The sequence below is a fragment of the Lepidothrix coronata genome, unplaced genomic scaffold, assembly GCF_001604755.1.
Source record: "Lepidothrix coronata isolate B3197 unplaced genomic scaffold, Lepidothrix_coronata-1.0 Scaffold23, whole genome shotgun sequence".
NCBI lineage: Eukaryota > Metazoa > Chordata > Aves > Passeriformes > Pipridae > Lepidothrix > Lepidothrix coronata.
This window is the reverse complement of record NW_016690203.1, coordinates 4173243-4190612: the sequence shown is the minus strand read 5'-3', so window position 1 is coordinate 4190612 and position 17370 is coordinate 4173243. Positions and strand designations below refer to the sequence as shown.

General features: G+C 39.5%; 1 protein-coding gene across 5 annotated transcripts in view; it reads left to right on the top strand.

Moving 5' to 3' along the window:
• The window catches only part of JARID2 (jumonji and AT-rich interaction domain containing 2), a 216471-nt gene that overhangs the window by 120201 nt on the left and 78900 nt on the right, over positions 1-17370 (top strand). For all 5 annotated transcript variants that reach the window (XM_017808492.1, XM_017808491.1, XM_017808495.1 and 2 more), the window contains exon 3: positions 2134-2275. Coding sequence is in view for 1 of the 5 variants with exons in the window: in XM_017808491.1 (XP_017663980.1) it covers positions 2134-2275 (142 nt within the window). In the remaining 4 variants the exon portion in view is untranslated. The remainder of the gene's footprint in view (positions 1-2133; positions 2276-17370) is intronic.

The following is a 17370-nucleotide window of genomic DNA, read 5'->3' as shown; positions in this document are numbered from 1 at the left end:
GTTGAAAGTTTCTTAAGAACAAACTTGGGCACTAGGGCTTCTTGACAGAGTGAATTCAGCGTAGAAATATAATCTATTCTGTGTTTTTTAAAAGGTTGCCTTCATTTCCTCAGGAATGGTTTGAAGGGATGCTGTCACCCCGTGTCATATAATTGTGTTGGTACATTACAAGCCCTGTTGTAGTGTCATGTGCTGATACGGAAATTTGTATTATTTGTAGGGTCATGGTTAGAGATCCCTTAATTGGAAATGAAGTATCACAAGGAATTTAACAAAAGAGGAGACAAAATGTAAATTGGGTCATTTAACTTCTAACTGAAGGTCTTAGGCTGGCTAGAAGAGACATTTTAATCCAAAAATTGGAGCATAGTTTCAACTTTTGCTCTGTGGGCTCCATATTAGGAAAAAAAATTGAGTTACTAGTTCACCAACTCTTCCCCACAAAAAAAGTAAGCCATGTTTCTGCTTTGTAGGTGATATTTTTAAAACAGCGTACAAAATCTACAGCATGTGGTCACCATATAGCTGCTTCTGACTCCAAATCAAGAGAAATTTGGTGTAGTTCAAGAATGACTATGAGCAAACTTTGATTAGAAAAAGAAAAGAGAGATATGATGTGGTGATACGATGCAGACTTTGCATTAGACTGTTTAAAGATGGGTCATCAGAGCTATTGGGGTGGAATGGGTAAGTGCTGAAAGGTTTGGAGCCTGCTGGCAGGGGATGTACCACTTGCAATTGCAATGCCCAAGTGAAGAGGGAATAAATAGCCTTGCGGGAAAGGAGCATTTGGCTGTGGCTGTGCCTGAGGTTCTGGTACAGCAGCTCACTGGAGGTGTCTTGCTCAGTGTCTCTGGGGAGCTGAGCTTGGTTGGATGCTTGGTTATGCAATGAATAAGTGCACTGACGGTGCTGAACAGTGATTTTCCTGAAAACAGAGGTCTGAAATTATATAGCACTGATGTAGTGCTGGTGTAAATTCTTGAACTACTTAGTAAGCATTTTCAGTTTAGTACTATTACAGGCTTTACTACCTGGCTCATCTTGGAAGGGGTAGCCACCAACCCCCCCCCTTCCCGTTTTCTTTTCTAAGGTGCAATTATAGAAAGGGAGACTGAAATGGCTAAGGGAGGGAGGGAAGTCTTACCAGCATTTCTCTGAGGAAATAAAGCTGTGAAACAAAGCTTTGTTATGCCATTTGCAAAACTATTTGGGTGGAGAGATGGGAAAGCATTCTCCTGGATAAAATTGCAACTCCTCTGGTAATAAGTTCTTAAAACTCTAGTAAATAGTGAGCTGATAAAATTGTTTCCTCCCTCTCAACCCAAAGCCTGCTGAAGAATATGTTGCTATTTTAATTCTTCCCTAAGTATAAAGGGTTTCATTTCTGTCTTCTGTTATTTGTAAGAGTCATATTATATTGTAGTTACTTGGTTGAGTAAAATACGCAAAATTTGTTAGACATTATGCTTGTATAGGTCCAATGCTGTCTTCCATCTATATTGCTTTGGGAGAGAAAAGGTGCAAAAGGGGAGGCAGCTGTGGCTTGTGTACCTTTGCTGCCTTGTGTACTTTTTCTGGCAGTCTGGAGTTCTTGTAGATGAGTGACACTTGGCCAGAAGAATTGGAGTTAAGAAACAGATGTTTGATGTTCTCCCTTTTGGATTTAGGATTTTTTTTAAAGGATCATAAATTGCAGTAGTTGGAATCAGCAGAATGAAGAGCAAGATGATGACAAGTTGGACCAAATGGTTTAATTGTATATAAATCCACAGATAAATGCAAAAGACTCTTATCTATGCCAATCAATAGGAGTTCTGGAAAACAAGGATAAGTTTGACTAAGCTGTGTCCCTTTTTTTGAATGTGACAAGATTATAAATACCATTGCACCCATAGTATGGTTATTTGAGATTGGGGTCTTACAGTTAATCAAATCAGAAACAAGCAATCAGGCAGGTTTTTACTGAACTACCTCTGTGAAAAGTCAATGTTACCTGTATATATCTTTGCAAGACGGTTGCTTTGGGCATCAGCTCTTTATTGTTAGTGTCACACCTGAATTTTTATAAAATCCATTTGGCACTGGTAGCACAAGCTTTTAATATTGTGTACTACTTTGTCACATTTGCAGGGCTTCTCACTAATGGCCAATCTAAAGGATTAGGACCGGGATCAGAACAGCTGGAGAATGAGAAGGACGATGCATCGCAAGTGTCCTCAACGAGCAACGATGTTAGTTCTTCAGATTTTGAGGAAGGGCCCTCGAGGAAAAGGTTAGTAGTGCATTATGATTAAAGTACAGCTTTTCTGCCTTGTCCGTTTTGTCTTACAGTGTTGTGATTATGTTATTAGTAGGGTATGGTTGCACATACTGCCCTACCATAAACAGATTTTCCAGTGTGGATGCCTTCTAGTAATGGTGAGGATATAGCAAACTTTACTTCACCCAATGGTATAGATGGTTCTTGTTGTGGTTTTGAAAAGCATGGAAAAACAGTTGTTATTTTGGAATAGATAAATGCTAATTTAAATGTCTTAGGACTCTCTCCCCCCCTGCCCTCACTCCTCCTCCCCTGGCTTTGACCTCTCAGGTCATGCCAATACGTATGTTGTGTATAATTTCAAGGAAAGCATTGCTCAAGTAGTAAGTGTTACTGTTGTTATTTTTAATTTTCGGTGAATGAAACCATGTGAAGTTAAGAAAGAAGAAAAGAATAAAAGAGATGCTTCTGAGAAGAGAAACTATGTAGTAAGGTGGTGTGGTGGGTATCAGTTGCAAAGGACTACTTTGAGATACTGCTGCAGCAAACTGCCTCCTCTTTCCTAGAAGTGACTGAATGTGTAAAATATGGGTTAAAATCATAGGACTCATGCCAATCTATTATAGAAAATATGCTGAGAATGCAGGAGGCTGAGAGTTGTCCTCTGGATGAAGTAAGAATGAAAACAGGCTGTCTGAAAAATGCCATTTAAAAGAGAGAAACAGAAATGCTTTCTCAACCTTTTTCCTCCACATTCCTCACATCCTAGGCCCAAGTCATCATATAAAGTTCTATTTCAAAAAAAAGAAGTATTCCTGCTTTGTGTATGACCTTATGATTCCACTGAAAAGCCCACAGGGGTGAGGGCACTGGTATTTTCCTGGACACACTCATGTTCCTGTTCCAGTGTTCCCCACCTCTGGTCCACACAACCTTTTCTATCTGTCCAGGCAACAAACTCAAAATCTAGTTAATATGCCCATCTTATCTTAGCTCATTTGGTGTATCAGAGTAAAATTTGTGTTGTCTTCCACACCAGTAGAAATTTTGTAAGGCTTATTGCATCCTGCTGCTGGTGAGGGCAAAAGGTTTTGTGTGTTGATTTTGGGCTTTATGAGGTACAATGGAGGATTGAAAATTATTTCTGCTGAGCTATTTAGGTGACATTGACTGTAGGTGTGATCTTGGGAGAGAGTGGTCATTATTTCATGACTGCTGTTTGTTGCTTGCACATTATCTTCGGGAATTTTTGGTGCCCTCTGCACTTGCTTTGTCCCCTTGTTCCTCAGCTGTGCTGACAGAATGGCATGCAGGGTCACACCATGAGTAGGTTCAAGGAGCTGGTTAGGATTAAAAATAATAGCAAGAGAAGATGAATTGAGGCTTTTTGCCAAGGTTCTTTATTGTTAACCTGCATGAGGCTTTTATCTCTTGTTGACGTTATGGTTGTAGGAGCAGCTGCCAGTGCAACCAGGGGAACATCCCCTTCCTCTCTTGGGACTGGCAAGGGGCAGGGGGGCTTGTCCCTTATGCTGTGCCTGCTTCTGGTGCACTGCACAGTCCAGCTTCAGAAATGAGTGGTATTGCTACTTCACCAGTCTCCAGAAACTGCATTTGAGTTTTCTGGATGAAATATTTTTGGAGGAGTATTTGCTAGGTTTGCGCTGAGGGAATTCATACTCTTGAGAAACAGCCCAGTGGTTCAGGCATATAATAATAGGAAAGTCAGTGCCTTTGGTACTTTTCAGCTTAAAAACAAAAAAAAACCTGAAAAAATCAACCCCAACACAGAACCCAAGATGAAAACTATTTTTCTGGCTTTTGTGAAAGGCAAGGTGTCATTTCACTACTACTTCATGCATCGTGATCTGTTGAAGTAATATTACGATGGTTACTGCAGTTGCTGTGAAGGAGAATGTTCTTGTTTTGTTTCCATTTACACCCAACACAGACTTTTATCTACTCTTTTCCTCCCTCAGCTTCCTCTTTCCAGACAGACCTTTTCTGGGCTCCTTCTCTTAAGCTGTACTGAAGCATGCTGACTGTTTTGATACAGTCTTCTTGTTTCCTTTTAGGCTTTTTGTTTTGTTTATCTGAATATGTAATGTTTCTTCAGTCCGTGTCATTTTCGGATCCCGGAAAGAGTTGTGTCAGGAATATTGGGTGAACAAAGGACATGCAGGAAGACTTGGGGGGGAGGGGGGGGCTGTGTGCAAACAGGACTGAAATGGAATTTATGGCTTCACTGTCTCAGCTTATGAAGTTTTGAGAAGTGTGCCCTCCTTGTCTTTTCCCCGGGCTTTCTCAAAATCAGACTTTTCAATTGTCTGTTCAGCTGTGTGTACAAGTAATAACACTCTTGTACTAAAATACACATTTAAAGACTGTAGCTTTAGCATGTACTCTGAACCGACCATTATATATAAGTTACTATTTAGTTCTTTATGGCTTGTGGGGGGTTTTTGGTGCATGGCAGGGGCAGCCTTTTGGATGCTTGAATATGTCATCTTCTAGAGGAATGGGTCACCTATATTTCATACTAGTGATGGAAACAAGAAGAGAAAGAAACTAAGAAACTAAGCACAGTAAATATGGGAGTCTGTTTTAAGGGACTCCATTTTGTTTAGTAGTTTAGGGCTCTGGTTTGACCTTTCAGTTCTTCAGTGTAATGGAGGGCTGGTACCGTGGAGGCAAACAGTTTCTTCCCAGTTTCTTCTTCCCACCTCTTCCCATTTGTTGCGTCTGGAAGTCTTTTGGCCCCAGGTCTGTCAGTTCAGTGGACTGATCTGGCAGCATTTCCTCCCCCTGCCTAGAGCAGGTCACATTATATAAAGGGAATAGGGAGATAGATTCATGCATGTGTGCAGCACGTGTGTGTTTTTAATTTCCATTTATAGTTGATCCAAACTCCTCTAGTTTCAGAGACAATTTGCATGAGAGCCTGGATGAAGAGCAAGTGCCAATTCTTGGAGCAAACTGAGTGGAGAGTGAATTTGCTAGCAGTTAGCATGGCCTTGTGGTGTCACTGTGCCAGCCATCTCTGGTGTAGATTTTCCTTGGGTCAAAACTAGGCAGTGGACGCTCCCAGTGAGTTACTGGTCAGAGAACTTAGCTGTAGGTAGGTAGATGTTGACAGGCATCTGTGGGGGGAGGTAAATCCCTTCCAGCCTGCCTGTTGACCAGTGAAGAGATTACTGACAGGTATTCCTTATTTCACATATGTATGCCAAACAGAATAACACAACAGTAGAACCCCCAACCAAGGACAGCTTAAGGTTTATCACATCTATTTTTTTCCAGTTTCAATGCCTTTTGTAGTAACATAACTTGACTGAAGAGCTACACATGCCATAAAGAGGGCATCGTGGTGGAAGGAAAGAGATTGCTGTTCTGGTGAAAGTATACAGATTTAATATATACTGCAGGTTTTGTTCAGAAACTCAGATACTTTATTTGATGGACTAGACTTTTGAATGCAGTGGTCTGACACTTAGGCTTCAAGTGGTTTCACCTAGTTCATGGGTAGTGAGGAATTAACACCTTTTCTCTCTGGGAATTGGAGGAAGTTTCCTACACAGCCAGTTTTGCAACCCATGTGGAAAGTTCCATCTCCATTTTTTGAAGTGTATTGTTTTATATTGCAGTAGTAATCTGGAACAGTTCTAAAGGTATGCAACCTGCCTTCTGAGGTGCTGCAGGTTTCAGCTGTTGGTGGTGGTAAGGAGGAAAAGGAGTATGTGTATGGCTTTGCCTCTGCACAGCCTCCAGATAAATCCAAGAATTGTAAGCCCTACTTACAGGGTAAGTGGGATTTGAGGAGGATTGGCAGTGGCAGTAGTGGCAAGCTCAGTACTTCAAAATACTTAGATTTGTTTGAGTTTTACACTTGAAGGATGAAAAATACTTGCTTTGATCTGAGCTGTGTGTATTGCTAGTGATCAGGTCTGAGGGGAGGCAGTGGGTTAATCCTGAGTTGTACAGCTTTCAACCAGTAAAGGTGAAAGGTGTCGGCATTATTCTAACATTTGGCAAAAGCTAAGCATTCAAATCTTACACTGAATCTGTTGTGCAATGGGTTGCTGTCTGGTTGCCATGTAAGTGAGAGCCACTGGTAGTTTTTTCAGTGCTTTGGGGAGAGAAGAACAAAAGTGTTGGTATACAGGCTTGGTAAACTGTCAGGTTGGGTGGTCTTCACCATGTATAGATAGTACATTTTCAAAATCTATAAAAAAAAGGTAGTTGCTGAAGGAGAAGTGGTAGCTGCATGTTTTTGTTGCGAATCTCCAGTTTCCAGCTGTGATTCGCAGTTGAGAAGATCAATAGGTAACTGGCCAGATGTGTTTGGTCACTCTGCTGCATGCTTGTGCATTTTTGTGGGCAACTCTTTAAACTACAAGCACTGGCAATTAATAACAGTGTGCAGAGACAGATATATGTTTTCTAGCTACAAGTTGCCCACATTACGCAAGAAGGGACGTGCAGAGCAGACTTGGTGTGCCAGTATGTTGATCTTTGGTGATAATAGGCTATTGCTTGCTTCCTGTTACTAATCAGGTGGCTACTTATTTACATGGGCCCTTTCCCAGAAATGCACACAGGGAATTGCCAAATGCACAATTTTTCTATTGTAAAGTTGTGTTAATAGAAGGCTGTGAGAAGTGGAAGGAGGCTGATTGATTTTAGTAACTGTTAAGCTTTAAATTTTTGGGGTTTTAATTTAATGTTAGAATATTCTCTCCACTAAGGGAGAAAAAAGACATTGGTTTAGTTTAGGAGCAAAATAAGGTTGGAGGAATTTCCCCCCTTGCAGGAGCAGCAGAGTGGATGGACATTGTCCCCTGGGTCAAGGGTGTGCATAGCTCCTTGGAGAGGACACTTTGTCCAGTTCTGCTACAGGGAAAGTTGTTGGCTGCAGGAGAAAGGAACAACCCACTGGGGAGCAGTAGCGTTTTAAGCTGCCACAGCTAGACTGGCCAGAAATTGCTTATTAGGAACCTTCTGGGGCCTTTAATTAATACAGCAGCTTTCTGCTAACGGTCTCAAGCATGTGACAGTCGGAAGTGTGATTGTGTGATACAGCAAGGCCAACCCAGGGGATGTGCTCCTGCTCCTTGCCTTGTGCTGGCTCCCTGCTGCCTGCTCCATTTTCCTGTTTCTCTTTTTTTAGTTTTATTTTTAGATGCCAGTTTAGCTCCCTGAACTGGCTTATTGTGGGGCAAGATGAGTGTTAAGATTTGTCAAATGAAAAGGTGGGAATATGTGGCCAAGGGGAGGGAGATAAGCATGCTGATCTCCTTTGGCTGGTGACTGCACAGCTGCTAGGCTGGCAGAGCTGTTTTGCACCCTCAGCACAAAAAAAAGCCAGTCAAGGGTAGGCAAGCTTTTGCATATTAGGCAAGCTGCTAATTTAAGTGGTTTCTTTTAGTGATATATCCTTTTCAACTTGAGCTGCAAAAGACTTTCTTGCAGTAGAGCTGTCAAAAGGTTGAGGGGATGTGGGGTTGGTTTCTTTTTTTTCTTCTCTTTTTGTCACATTGTTTTTATAGCTAATAATGAACAGTCTATTTAGCACTAGACTTAGCACCTTCCATGCAAGATGTAAAACAAGGTCAATCCTGTTCCCACATATGTAAATTTGTGAGGGATTTCTACTTGGTATTGTAGGTGATGGAGAGAGCAGTGTATTATGACTCGGGTGTGAAAGCAGGAGACTGCTCGCAATATCAAAGTGTTTTTCCAGGACCTTTTCAGTGAATAGTCTTTTCACTAATTGGAACACTATATAATGTATTTGTGTTCAGCTGTTGCCTACTACAACACAATGTAAGCTCACTTATCAACCAGGTGCTTCTATTATTTTTTTCTTATTTCAGTAGGCTGTGCAAATCTGCACTAGTTGTTTGCTTATGAAGAACTACATTAATCCACAATAAAACCAAAATGGCAATAAGATTTATGTGTAATAATTTTGATTTTTTTTTTTTTTTTTACCCCCTGCCCCCTCTGTCCCCAATCCCCCCCTTTCTGGAAATGCTGATATGAGTGGAATATATTTTTAGTGCCACACATTTATATTTAAATAACAAGCCTTATAAACAAAGCAATAATAGTCCATTGGAGTGGATTTGCACAGGAATAGTAAAAAGACAGATTACTTGCTTTGTAATGCAAGTCAAGAAGATTATTGTATGTAGTTTGAAAAGGAAGAAATCAGGTGATTAATGTTCTTTCAGTATTTTCATAAGGAACAAACAGAAGTTGTGACACGGATTCTTCTATCCGACATGCAAAGATATAATAACGTACAATAATCTGGGAACACTTGAACTTTGTGGGTAGACAGCTATGTAAACAACTTGTTTGAGTAGTGATTTAATAACTATGAAGGTATGATTTACAGCAAGCTGAGAATTGTTAAGCAATGTCCGATTCAAACTCACTTGCTCTCTTCTGCCACTCTCTCTTCAAGGAAGTCAGAATTGCAGGGAAGGGTCTTCATGACCTTGAGTTTGGGCTCATCAGCTGAAGGACTAAGGACGTTTCTAAAGCCAGATGGGATGAGTGCAGTTGTTTCTGTGGTCCTGTGTATGGCAAACACTCTTTCAGCTGCTTGATAACCCATCCCTACTGTCATTCACATCATTCATGTCTCACCCCCGTGTATGAAAGGCCAAATGTTGACTGCTTTGATACCAGGGAGCAGTTGCCCTAAACTCATGTAGGAAATAGTTGATTCTGTATTGAAAGACATTTTTTTTCAAGCAAATCTGTTTGTCAGTGTGAAAGAGGCTTTTTTAATGCATACAAGCCACTGTCTGTATAATACTCTAGCCTGATGTTTGCGTTAACATAGCCCTATGCTACTTCTGGTTTATTCTGTAACTTTCCATGTGTATCTATGCTCGATCATCTAATACCCTTATATTACAGTTCAGCTACTGACTGATGGCTCAGCCCAGTGCCCAGGCTGCTGCCTCTGGGATCAAGGGAGAGGCACTACCTGTCTGATCCTGATTTGATCCTTTTTTAGAACCTTCTTGGCTTTGTTCTTCTCTGGAAATTATCTTTCTATTACTCCCTTGTCCAGAGAGTAAGACATTTATGGGCAATCTACTTAGGTGACATTTCAAAAAGGCAGGTTGGTATTAAAAACGTTTTTCATCAAGGACTGTGTCTGGACAGCCAGTTAGTCCAGGATTTTTTTCCTCCCAAAGCCCCATGCTATATCAGAAGAAATGTTACATGTGGCTGACATCCCCAGATTTTTGTCATGTCAGCAGAGGTGGACTTGATGCTGTGCCCTTAGGTATTTCTGGCTGTTGCTGCTATTTCAAAACCAGGCCAGCTCATCCTGAATAGTGGAAACATGGAAAATTTGAAATAGGTATTTTTTCCTTTGGGTTGTATTACTCTGTAGGTAAAATATGCAACCATCCTCACCAAACAAACATTGAGGCACGTTAGATATCCCACAGCTTTGTCTGTTCCCTGTGTTAATCAATTTCCATGACCCACAGCAATAGAAGTGGGGGAAAAAGGGAAACAACCCAAACATTCACATGTACTACAAATGAGTGTCTTTACACATATTCCTCCGTTCATAATTCCCTCTAAATGAATTTAAAATCAAAGACATGGAGGGAAAAAAAGGCATATAATTGTCTTTTGAAGATCATGGCAATCCATGACTTTTTTTTCTGTTACGTTGTTTTAAAGAAGGGATTCTAGTTTAAAATTTTGAGTCCTAGATGTTAGCCATCCTAGCATTTTGCAGTGGTTTCACTCTTTTGGAAAAGATTACATAATGAGAAAATATTCAGCACAGTCAAGTATGGGTAAGATTTCAGAACTGAATGAACAGCTTACATTTCTTGCATAAAATTAAAATGTGAGCTTAAAAACATGTCAACAGATAAAAATATTTGTAGCAAGAATAAAAGGCCAGGAATGGAAAAGCAGAAACCTGTTCCTGAAATAAAGATGTAAAATGCTGTGATATTTGGCAGTATGCACTTTGCTGGGACTAAACTTAGTAACAATTTCATAAAGTATGGCCACTTTTTAGCGGTCTTTCAAAGGATTAGGAAACAAAAGACATGGGAAAAGATGTACAGTCTGTAGATTCTTGGTGTTTTCTACTTCGTAGTAGTAGTGGAGTCCTAATCTTTTCAGTCTAACATTTGTAATGTAAGGCTGATTGGCCAGAGGAAATTTTTCATTTTGTTGTGGTAGGGTGGACATGATCTATTAGACTGCATTACTTCCTGTAGCTTCTCCAGTCTCCATACAAGACACCGAAGGTCTTTCTGCTAAGTTCTTTAACTATTATTTGACTATTATTTGACTGAAGCGGTATTTTAACTATTATTTGTGTTTTAACTATTTGTGTTTTAACTATTATTTGTGTTTGTGTTTTAACTATTATTTGACTGAAGCGGTGATGGCAGCATCCAGTTTCTTTTGTAGGGACATTTAGAGGAGATTTGCCATGGACTATTTGTATAGAATATAATTTCTACTATAATTCTGACCCGAGTGTTTTGTATGTGTGCTGAATTAAAAGCCAGCCGGGGTTGTCCTGTGTGCTGTGCAAAGATAATTATATTAAAAAAAGAGAGTGCCATTCCAATATTTTAAAGTGGAAGGGTGTCAGTGTGTCCTAACATTGAGTGTTAGAGGGGTTTTTTTGTTTGTTTGTTTTTATTTATTTATTTATTTTGATTTGGTTTTTATTGTGGTGTTGGGTTTGTTTTTTGGTATTTTTATAAGTATTTGAAGATGCTATTCACATTGTATGCTGGTTTAACATACACCGAACTATATAAAATCCTATTCTGTGTTTATTCCTGTGGCTGATCTGGACAATGTGTGAGTGGTGGGAATATATTTTTGACATGTTTCTTGCAAATGGCAGTGTGAATGTGGGCTGCTGCTGATTCACCAAAACTGACCACAGTACGAGTGTTGGTGTTGTTATGGGTCAGCTCAAAGCAGGTATTGTCCCAAGTAGGGTGTGGGTCTTAAGACTCCCGGATGGATGAGAGGGGCTTGGGATGGTGTGAGCACTGGTCAGAAATAGGTCAGTCTATGTCACCAGCATCAAAGTTTGGGATTTTAAGAGTTTTCTAACTCTGAACTGAATTTGAAAATATAGATCTCTGTACTGTCAATATCTTCTCTAGAATTTTCTCAGATCGCTTGTGTTGATGCTAAATTTGGGGGTTAAAATTCAGAGGAATTTTAGATATATTGCCTAGCTTATGCTGATATAGTGCTTTTCCTTTTTCTTCTTCCGTTGTTAAATCCAGTAGCACAGAATTTCCTGAGGGAAGATAGTTGTTTTTTTTCTTCTTAACCTGAATATTTGTATTTTTACTATTTTAACGGTATGTTTATTGTTAAATAATTTGTACAGTAATGGCCATGTCATCAGTGTGTTTTGATTTTATGCCTTTTTTCCCTTTGCTTTTCTCTCGGTATTTGTTCTTGGCTCTGATTAAATAAACTAAAGCTTAAGGGATCCTCGACCATGTGGCAAATTATTTGCAAGTTTCTTCTTTTTTCCAGTTATATTACAGTCTATTTCCTCTGGTAGCATTCTTCTTTCAGCTTTCAGGCAAGTTCTCCCCTGAGTTTCATAGTTGTAGTTACTATGGAGATGACTGTCCACTCTTCCTCTTCTCCTCCCTTGCCTTCCTCCTTTCCTGGAGCTCTTACAGCTGTTATTTATCTTTTCAATAAAGTAAGTAGATTTTGTACAGACCTCATTTCTAATATCTCTTCTATTCCAACACGTCATTTGCCTGTAACGCTTTCACTTTCATGAAATCCTATAGATATTAATTTTTCTGAATGAAAAATTTGGGGTATGGGTAAAGAGTGAGGAGATTCCTAGTTAAAAGGCTCACTGCTGGAACTATTATCTGATTTGATCTTTCTTCACAGTTGAAGAGGGGTTCATTAAAGTAATAATTCTGCAAAATTAATTAACTGGTAACGTGTGTGTATGTATGCTGAGTGTCAAGGACAGCTTTTAGAATTTATTTATTTTAAATGACAGCTTTTGGAATTCAATATAAACATATTCTGGTGCAAGTTAAAATTTCTCAGATGAAGAAATGAAAACTTGAGACAACACATCATTAGCCTTTTAAGTCTGAGAGACTTTTCTTTGCACCTCATTCTAATTTTGATAGCTCTTTATATACAGCTTTGTCTATTCCAGCTTTAATAGAGAAACATGGATGTTTGGATAGTCAGCTATTCTGCAACAGACGGGATATTTTCCTTTGCACGTGTGCTGTTGTATTTCTAAACCCCTTGTCTTGAGGAAGCGTTGTTTCACTTGGTGCCAGTGGTTTGATGTCACTGCTTTGCTGAATGCCTTAGAAAGAGATTTGAAATGGGCTCTCCAACCAAGTTGTTCTACCACAACTACCTGCTTGAGGAGACATCCCACACAGAAAGACACCATAGCTGCACTGGTGTTTGGATGAATATATGCTTCTTATGGTAGCTGTATCTTGAGAGGTTTTCCCTCTTTCTTTAGAGAGATCTTGCCCTAGGTGATTATGGATTGCACTGTTCTCCTTTGGCCTGCTGAGCACTGTGCACTGTCATCTGTGGATTTCCACAATCAGGAGCCTACTGAGAAGACCCTCTGTTTTACAACTGCATAAATACTCTACTTTGGGCTGTTGGTCAGATAATGCAAATCATTTTGCCTCCTGTTGAGAGTATTGGGTTGAACTTACAGCCTTATAGCCCGCTATGGAGTGAGGTGATGCATGATAAGGAGGCGTCTGCTTCCTCTGACCCCGTTTGTGCTGGCTCTGGCATGGTTTATCACCTTGTCAAAGCAAAGGTGGATGTTTTTCTGCTGGGTTAGTGGAACTGATCTCACACAGATCCCCTGGGCACCACTGAGCTCAGCAGAGGTGGCCGTGGGGAGAAAGATGAAGAGGAGCAACATCAGTCCCTCTAGGTGGTGGCAGCTTTCCCTGATTAACTCAGCCTTCCAGGATACCATTGCTCTCATTTTTATTCTAAGCAAGCAAACAACACCATCTCTTTTGGTTGTTTCTCTTCCTCGTGAGGTGAGGAAGAGACTCCAAAGACCTTTACTGTTTGTCTTCTGTGCTCTTCTGTTATGCTTTAGATTATTCCTGGCCCTGTGACAATTGGTTCTGCAAGTTGTCAAGGAAAATGTGCATTTAAAAATAAATTACTCTAAAATTTTAATCAACTTTTTTTTTTAGAAGGGAGTCTCGTGTTTTTCTTTTGCATATGTCTAGTTTGCTGTTAAAGTGAGCAGCTGGGACTTTTTTGATTACTTCTATTTTTAGTGTCATCTTGTTTACACCTGCACATTGAAAATCATGAAATTTTTCTTAACAGAGGTCGAGAAATCTTTCAGCCCTCCAATCCAGGTCAGAAGCCTGAAACCAAGCTGGCGCACTAATTGCAGTTGAACTTTTTGTATTTGTCTTACACTAGAAAAATTGACTGATATTGATTTTTCTTGATATCTAGATCGTCCCACCTGGTGAATTTGTAACAGAACAAGAGGGCAAACTACATGTGCCACAATATCTGAGAACCTTGCTTTTATGTCTTTAGGTCTATGAAATCCTCTCATTACCTGAAAATTAGATTTTATGTATTGAGCAATACCTAGGCAAATGTTACTGTGCAATGAAGGTTTGATTGTTACCAGTTTTATTTAATTTCTATTACATAGAAACCTTGTTTTTAAATTCAGTCTTGATACATGTGCTGTATGTCATACCAGTTTAGGAGTATTTAGTTGCTTCCAGTTTCCAGATAGACTGCAAAATAAACTTTAAAGGTGAATCAAATGAGAAATGGAAAAAGAGGGGAGATAGCATTCGAGTAAAGGTCATGCTATTCTTATCAGAAGAATCAATTGGAGTAATTCAGAAAAAAAAAAACACATGAAAAAAGTTTATTTTTTTTCCTTGAAGCTTACAGTTACAGGACCCTACCAAAACATGAATTCAAACACTTGTTCCTCTTCAGGCAATACAATGAACAGTATCTCCTAGTAGCCTAGTGTACTGTAGGTACAAGGTAGCCTAGTATTCAGATTCTTACCATGCTGTGTGGCCTTCCACGGCACTTAATCATTGTATGTCTCTTCCATCTTTAAAATTATTTGCCAGAGATTTGAGCAATTGAAAATTGGACTAGTAGTTGTTTATTGTTTTCAAGGGTAAAGTATAAGTAAATTATACAATTTATTTATATCTGTTTTATTTTTATATATGTGTCTATTTTTGGTTTTATCTGTTTTTATCTCTTCCCTTTTCTGATATTAAATCAACATAAATATTCATAAATAAACAAAAAAACAAATCATCTCCTTGAAGGAGGATTTTGAGAGTGCTTTATCAGCACAACTGCATTCAAATCCATTTTTAAATAACAAGAGTTAATTCCTGAATCCACTGAAATACAGTGCTTATTTATTATTGATTTCAGTGGATTGGACATTTTTCTAAGATGTCTACAGACTGAAGAGTGCTGTAAATTAAGTGGCCCTGGTTTTGACTGTGCTTGGAGTAGCCCTTCAAAGAATCTTGTTTATTTTCCTTTTCAATTATCTTAATCTGTGTGTGCCTGCTGGAGTTTTACACCACAGAATGAGCCATCAGAAAGTGATGCCATGTATTTCCCCAGGCTCATACCTGGCTTGTGTCAGGTTGCTGCCTCCGTTGAAGGTGAGCAGGTTGAACTCTGAGAAATTGTTTATTGACTGGATGGCTGCTGATCTGAGTTTCATACTTGCTGGGTACTTGATTATTTTAGTGGCAGAGAAAGATGTCCTTTTCACCCACAGGATTCTTCGTTCAAAGCCTTCTGCGCAGAGCATGTGTTGGAGGTTCTACGTTGCATCATTTGCCCTGAAGCTGTAGTTTATCTGCAGGGTTACTAATCCAGTGGGACTACAAAGAGTGTATGCCATTCAAAGTAAAAATGGACTAATTGCTCCTTTACATTTTTTCAGTGTCAATGAAAATAGCTCAGATAATGAAAGTACCACATGTATTCTAACCCATACTGTGTTCCTTTTTATTTCAGTCATAGAAACTTCCCAATATGGAACTTTACTCCAAATTATGGTTATTATTTTCAGCTTCTTAGCCGCATCTTCTTGAGCACCGGTTCCCTGCCCCCTACTTAGAGACTGTCAAGTTTCAGGAAACTTAACTGCTTTAGCTGTTTGTTGCGTCTGTCTCGTTCTGTGGTGTTACCTGCTATCTTCAGTTCAAGGCTTCAGATTGATTTGCTTCTCCATCAGGTTTTTACATGCCATTCAAAGCCCTCTGTCAGCGTGGGGATGCAGCTGTATGCTAATTTCCCAGTTTCTACAAAATACTGACAGGTCACTGCCCAAATACATGGTCTACTTGCCGTGGAGGAAGGAAGTTTCTGGGCTGGGATGGAGTAAGAAAGGCAGGATCTGGGCCTGTTGCTGTTTCTTGTTTCTTCTCGTCTCTTGAAGATGAAGATCCTTTTCCTGAGACGAACCTCTGATGTTAGAAATGCAACTCTGTCACATCATTATTTCTATTTTTTAACATGAAAAAGGCAAGTTGAAAGGGAATTTGTAACAAGTTTTTGTCACTCTGTCTTCTGAAAGGAAGTGTGAGTATAATCTTCATATACCATTTATTCATATAACAGTTTTTACAAGCCCTTTGGTCTGAAGTAGTGTTTGACATGAGGACAGACAACAGTATTTCAGTATCTGGGCAGATTTCCCAACCCTGATACTATGCACTTGTTCTGATCTGTCCTTTGGTCTGGGTGTTCTTTTTCCCCAAGACTTGCTCAGGAGACGTGTCTTTTAGAGCTTGACATTCCCAACTTAAAAAGCAAACTGACAAAAACTTCCTTAGTGGAGTGTGGAGGATGCACACACATTCAGGAATATTTTTTTCTAGGAATATCTTGTTGAGTTAGACATCTTTTTTGGGCAGGGGGGAGTGGGAATTATGGGAAGCATTCTAACAACATGCTTTGAGGAAGTAGATCAAGAAGGCAGGTGTTAAAGATAGTGTTATTCATGAGCCCAAATAAAATATAGGAAGAAAAAAGTCATCTTTTGCTTTCCTGGACCCCCCCCCCCCCCCCCCCAGTAATTAATAAGGGTAGCAGAATCTCTTTTCCTTTTTCCACTCAGGTTCTTTTTTTTAATATGATATAAAGAATATTTTGCTCCTCTGAGGGTTTTCTGTAATTTTATATGAAAAGCACTGAATCCTGTATTCCTTAAAACAGTTATCCGTCTTCTGTTTGTGCTCCTCTCTGTATTTTGTAGTGATTGTTAGTCAGTCTAGGATGCATGAATTAGTTGTTGACTTTTCTGCTTTGTTTCCTTCCTTGTCTGCTCCTTACTCTGCTGTTTCTTTGGACCATTCCAACCTTTTCTACTGAAGTGTTTTTCTGCTAGGTTTTATTCAACAGAATCCTCGTGGTTTCCCAATACGCGCCTTAATGAAAACAAATGTTTACGGCATTTCCTGAGCATTAGGTGAGCTGCTATCTTTAATTATGAAGAGCTTGGAGATGGAGGAGGAAGCCCACTTACTGGCAACAAAGGGCTCTAGGACTGTTTGTGCTTGGCTCATTCAGCTCTCTCTTCTTCACAGACAAGTGAGACTTTCTGAACATTTGAATACAGTTTATTCTATCAATTAAAAAAGAACAAAACAAAACCTGTCTCTTACATTGCTTAAATACCTATTAAGCCCATGAACGGAATGCTAATTTCAGTGGTTCTGTATAATGAGCTCTAAATTTCTGAGTCATGTCGGCCATGGAACCTCTTAATGAGGACGTGGAAAAACCCACAAAAAAAATAATGTCAGTCTCAGTTCCTTAATTATTTTAATGAGTGTAGAAATGAAAAGCTCCAAAGCATTGTGTCACAGTGGTTATTTTCCAGGTTGAATATAAGAGGGAGGATTTATGAAGATTTTCAGCTACTTTGCTGGGGTATATGAAACACAGAGCAAGAAGGTCTGAGCCCTGGCAATACTCTATGCCAGCAGCACACCTCATCAGCTGACAAGCCCTTGAAA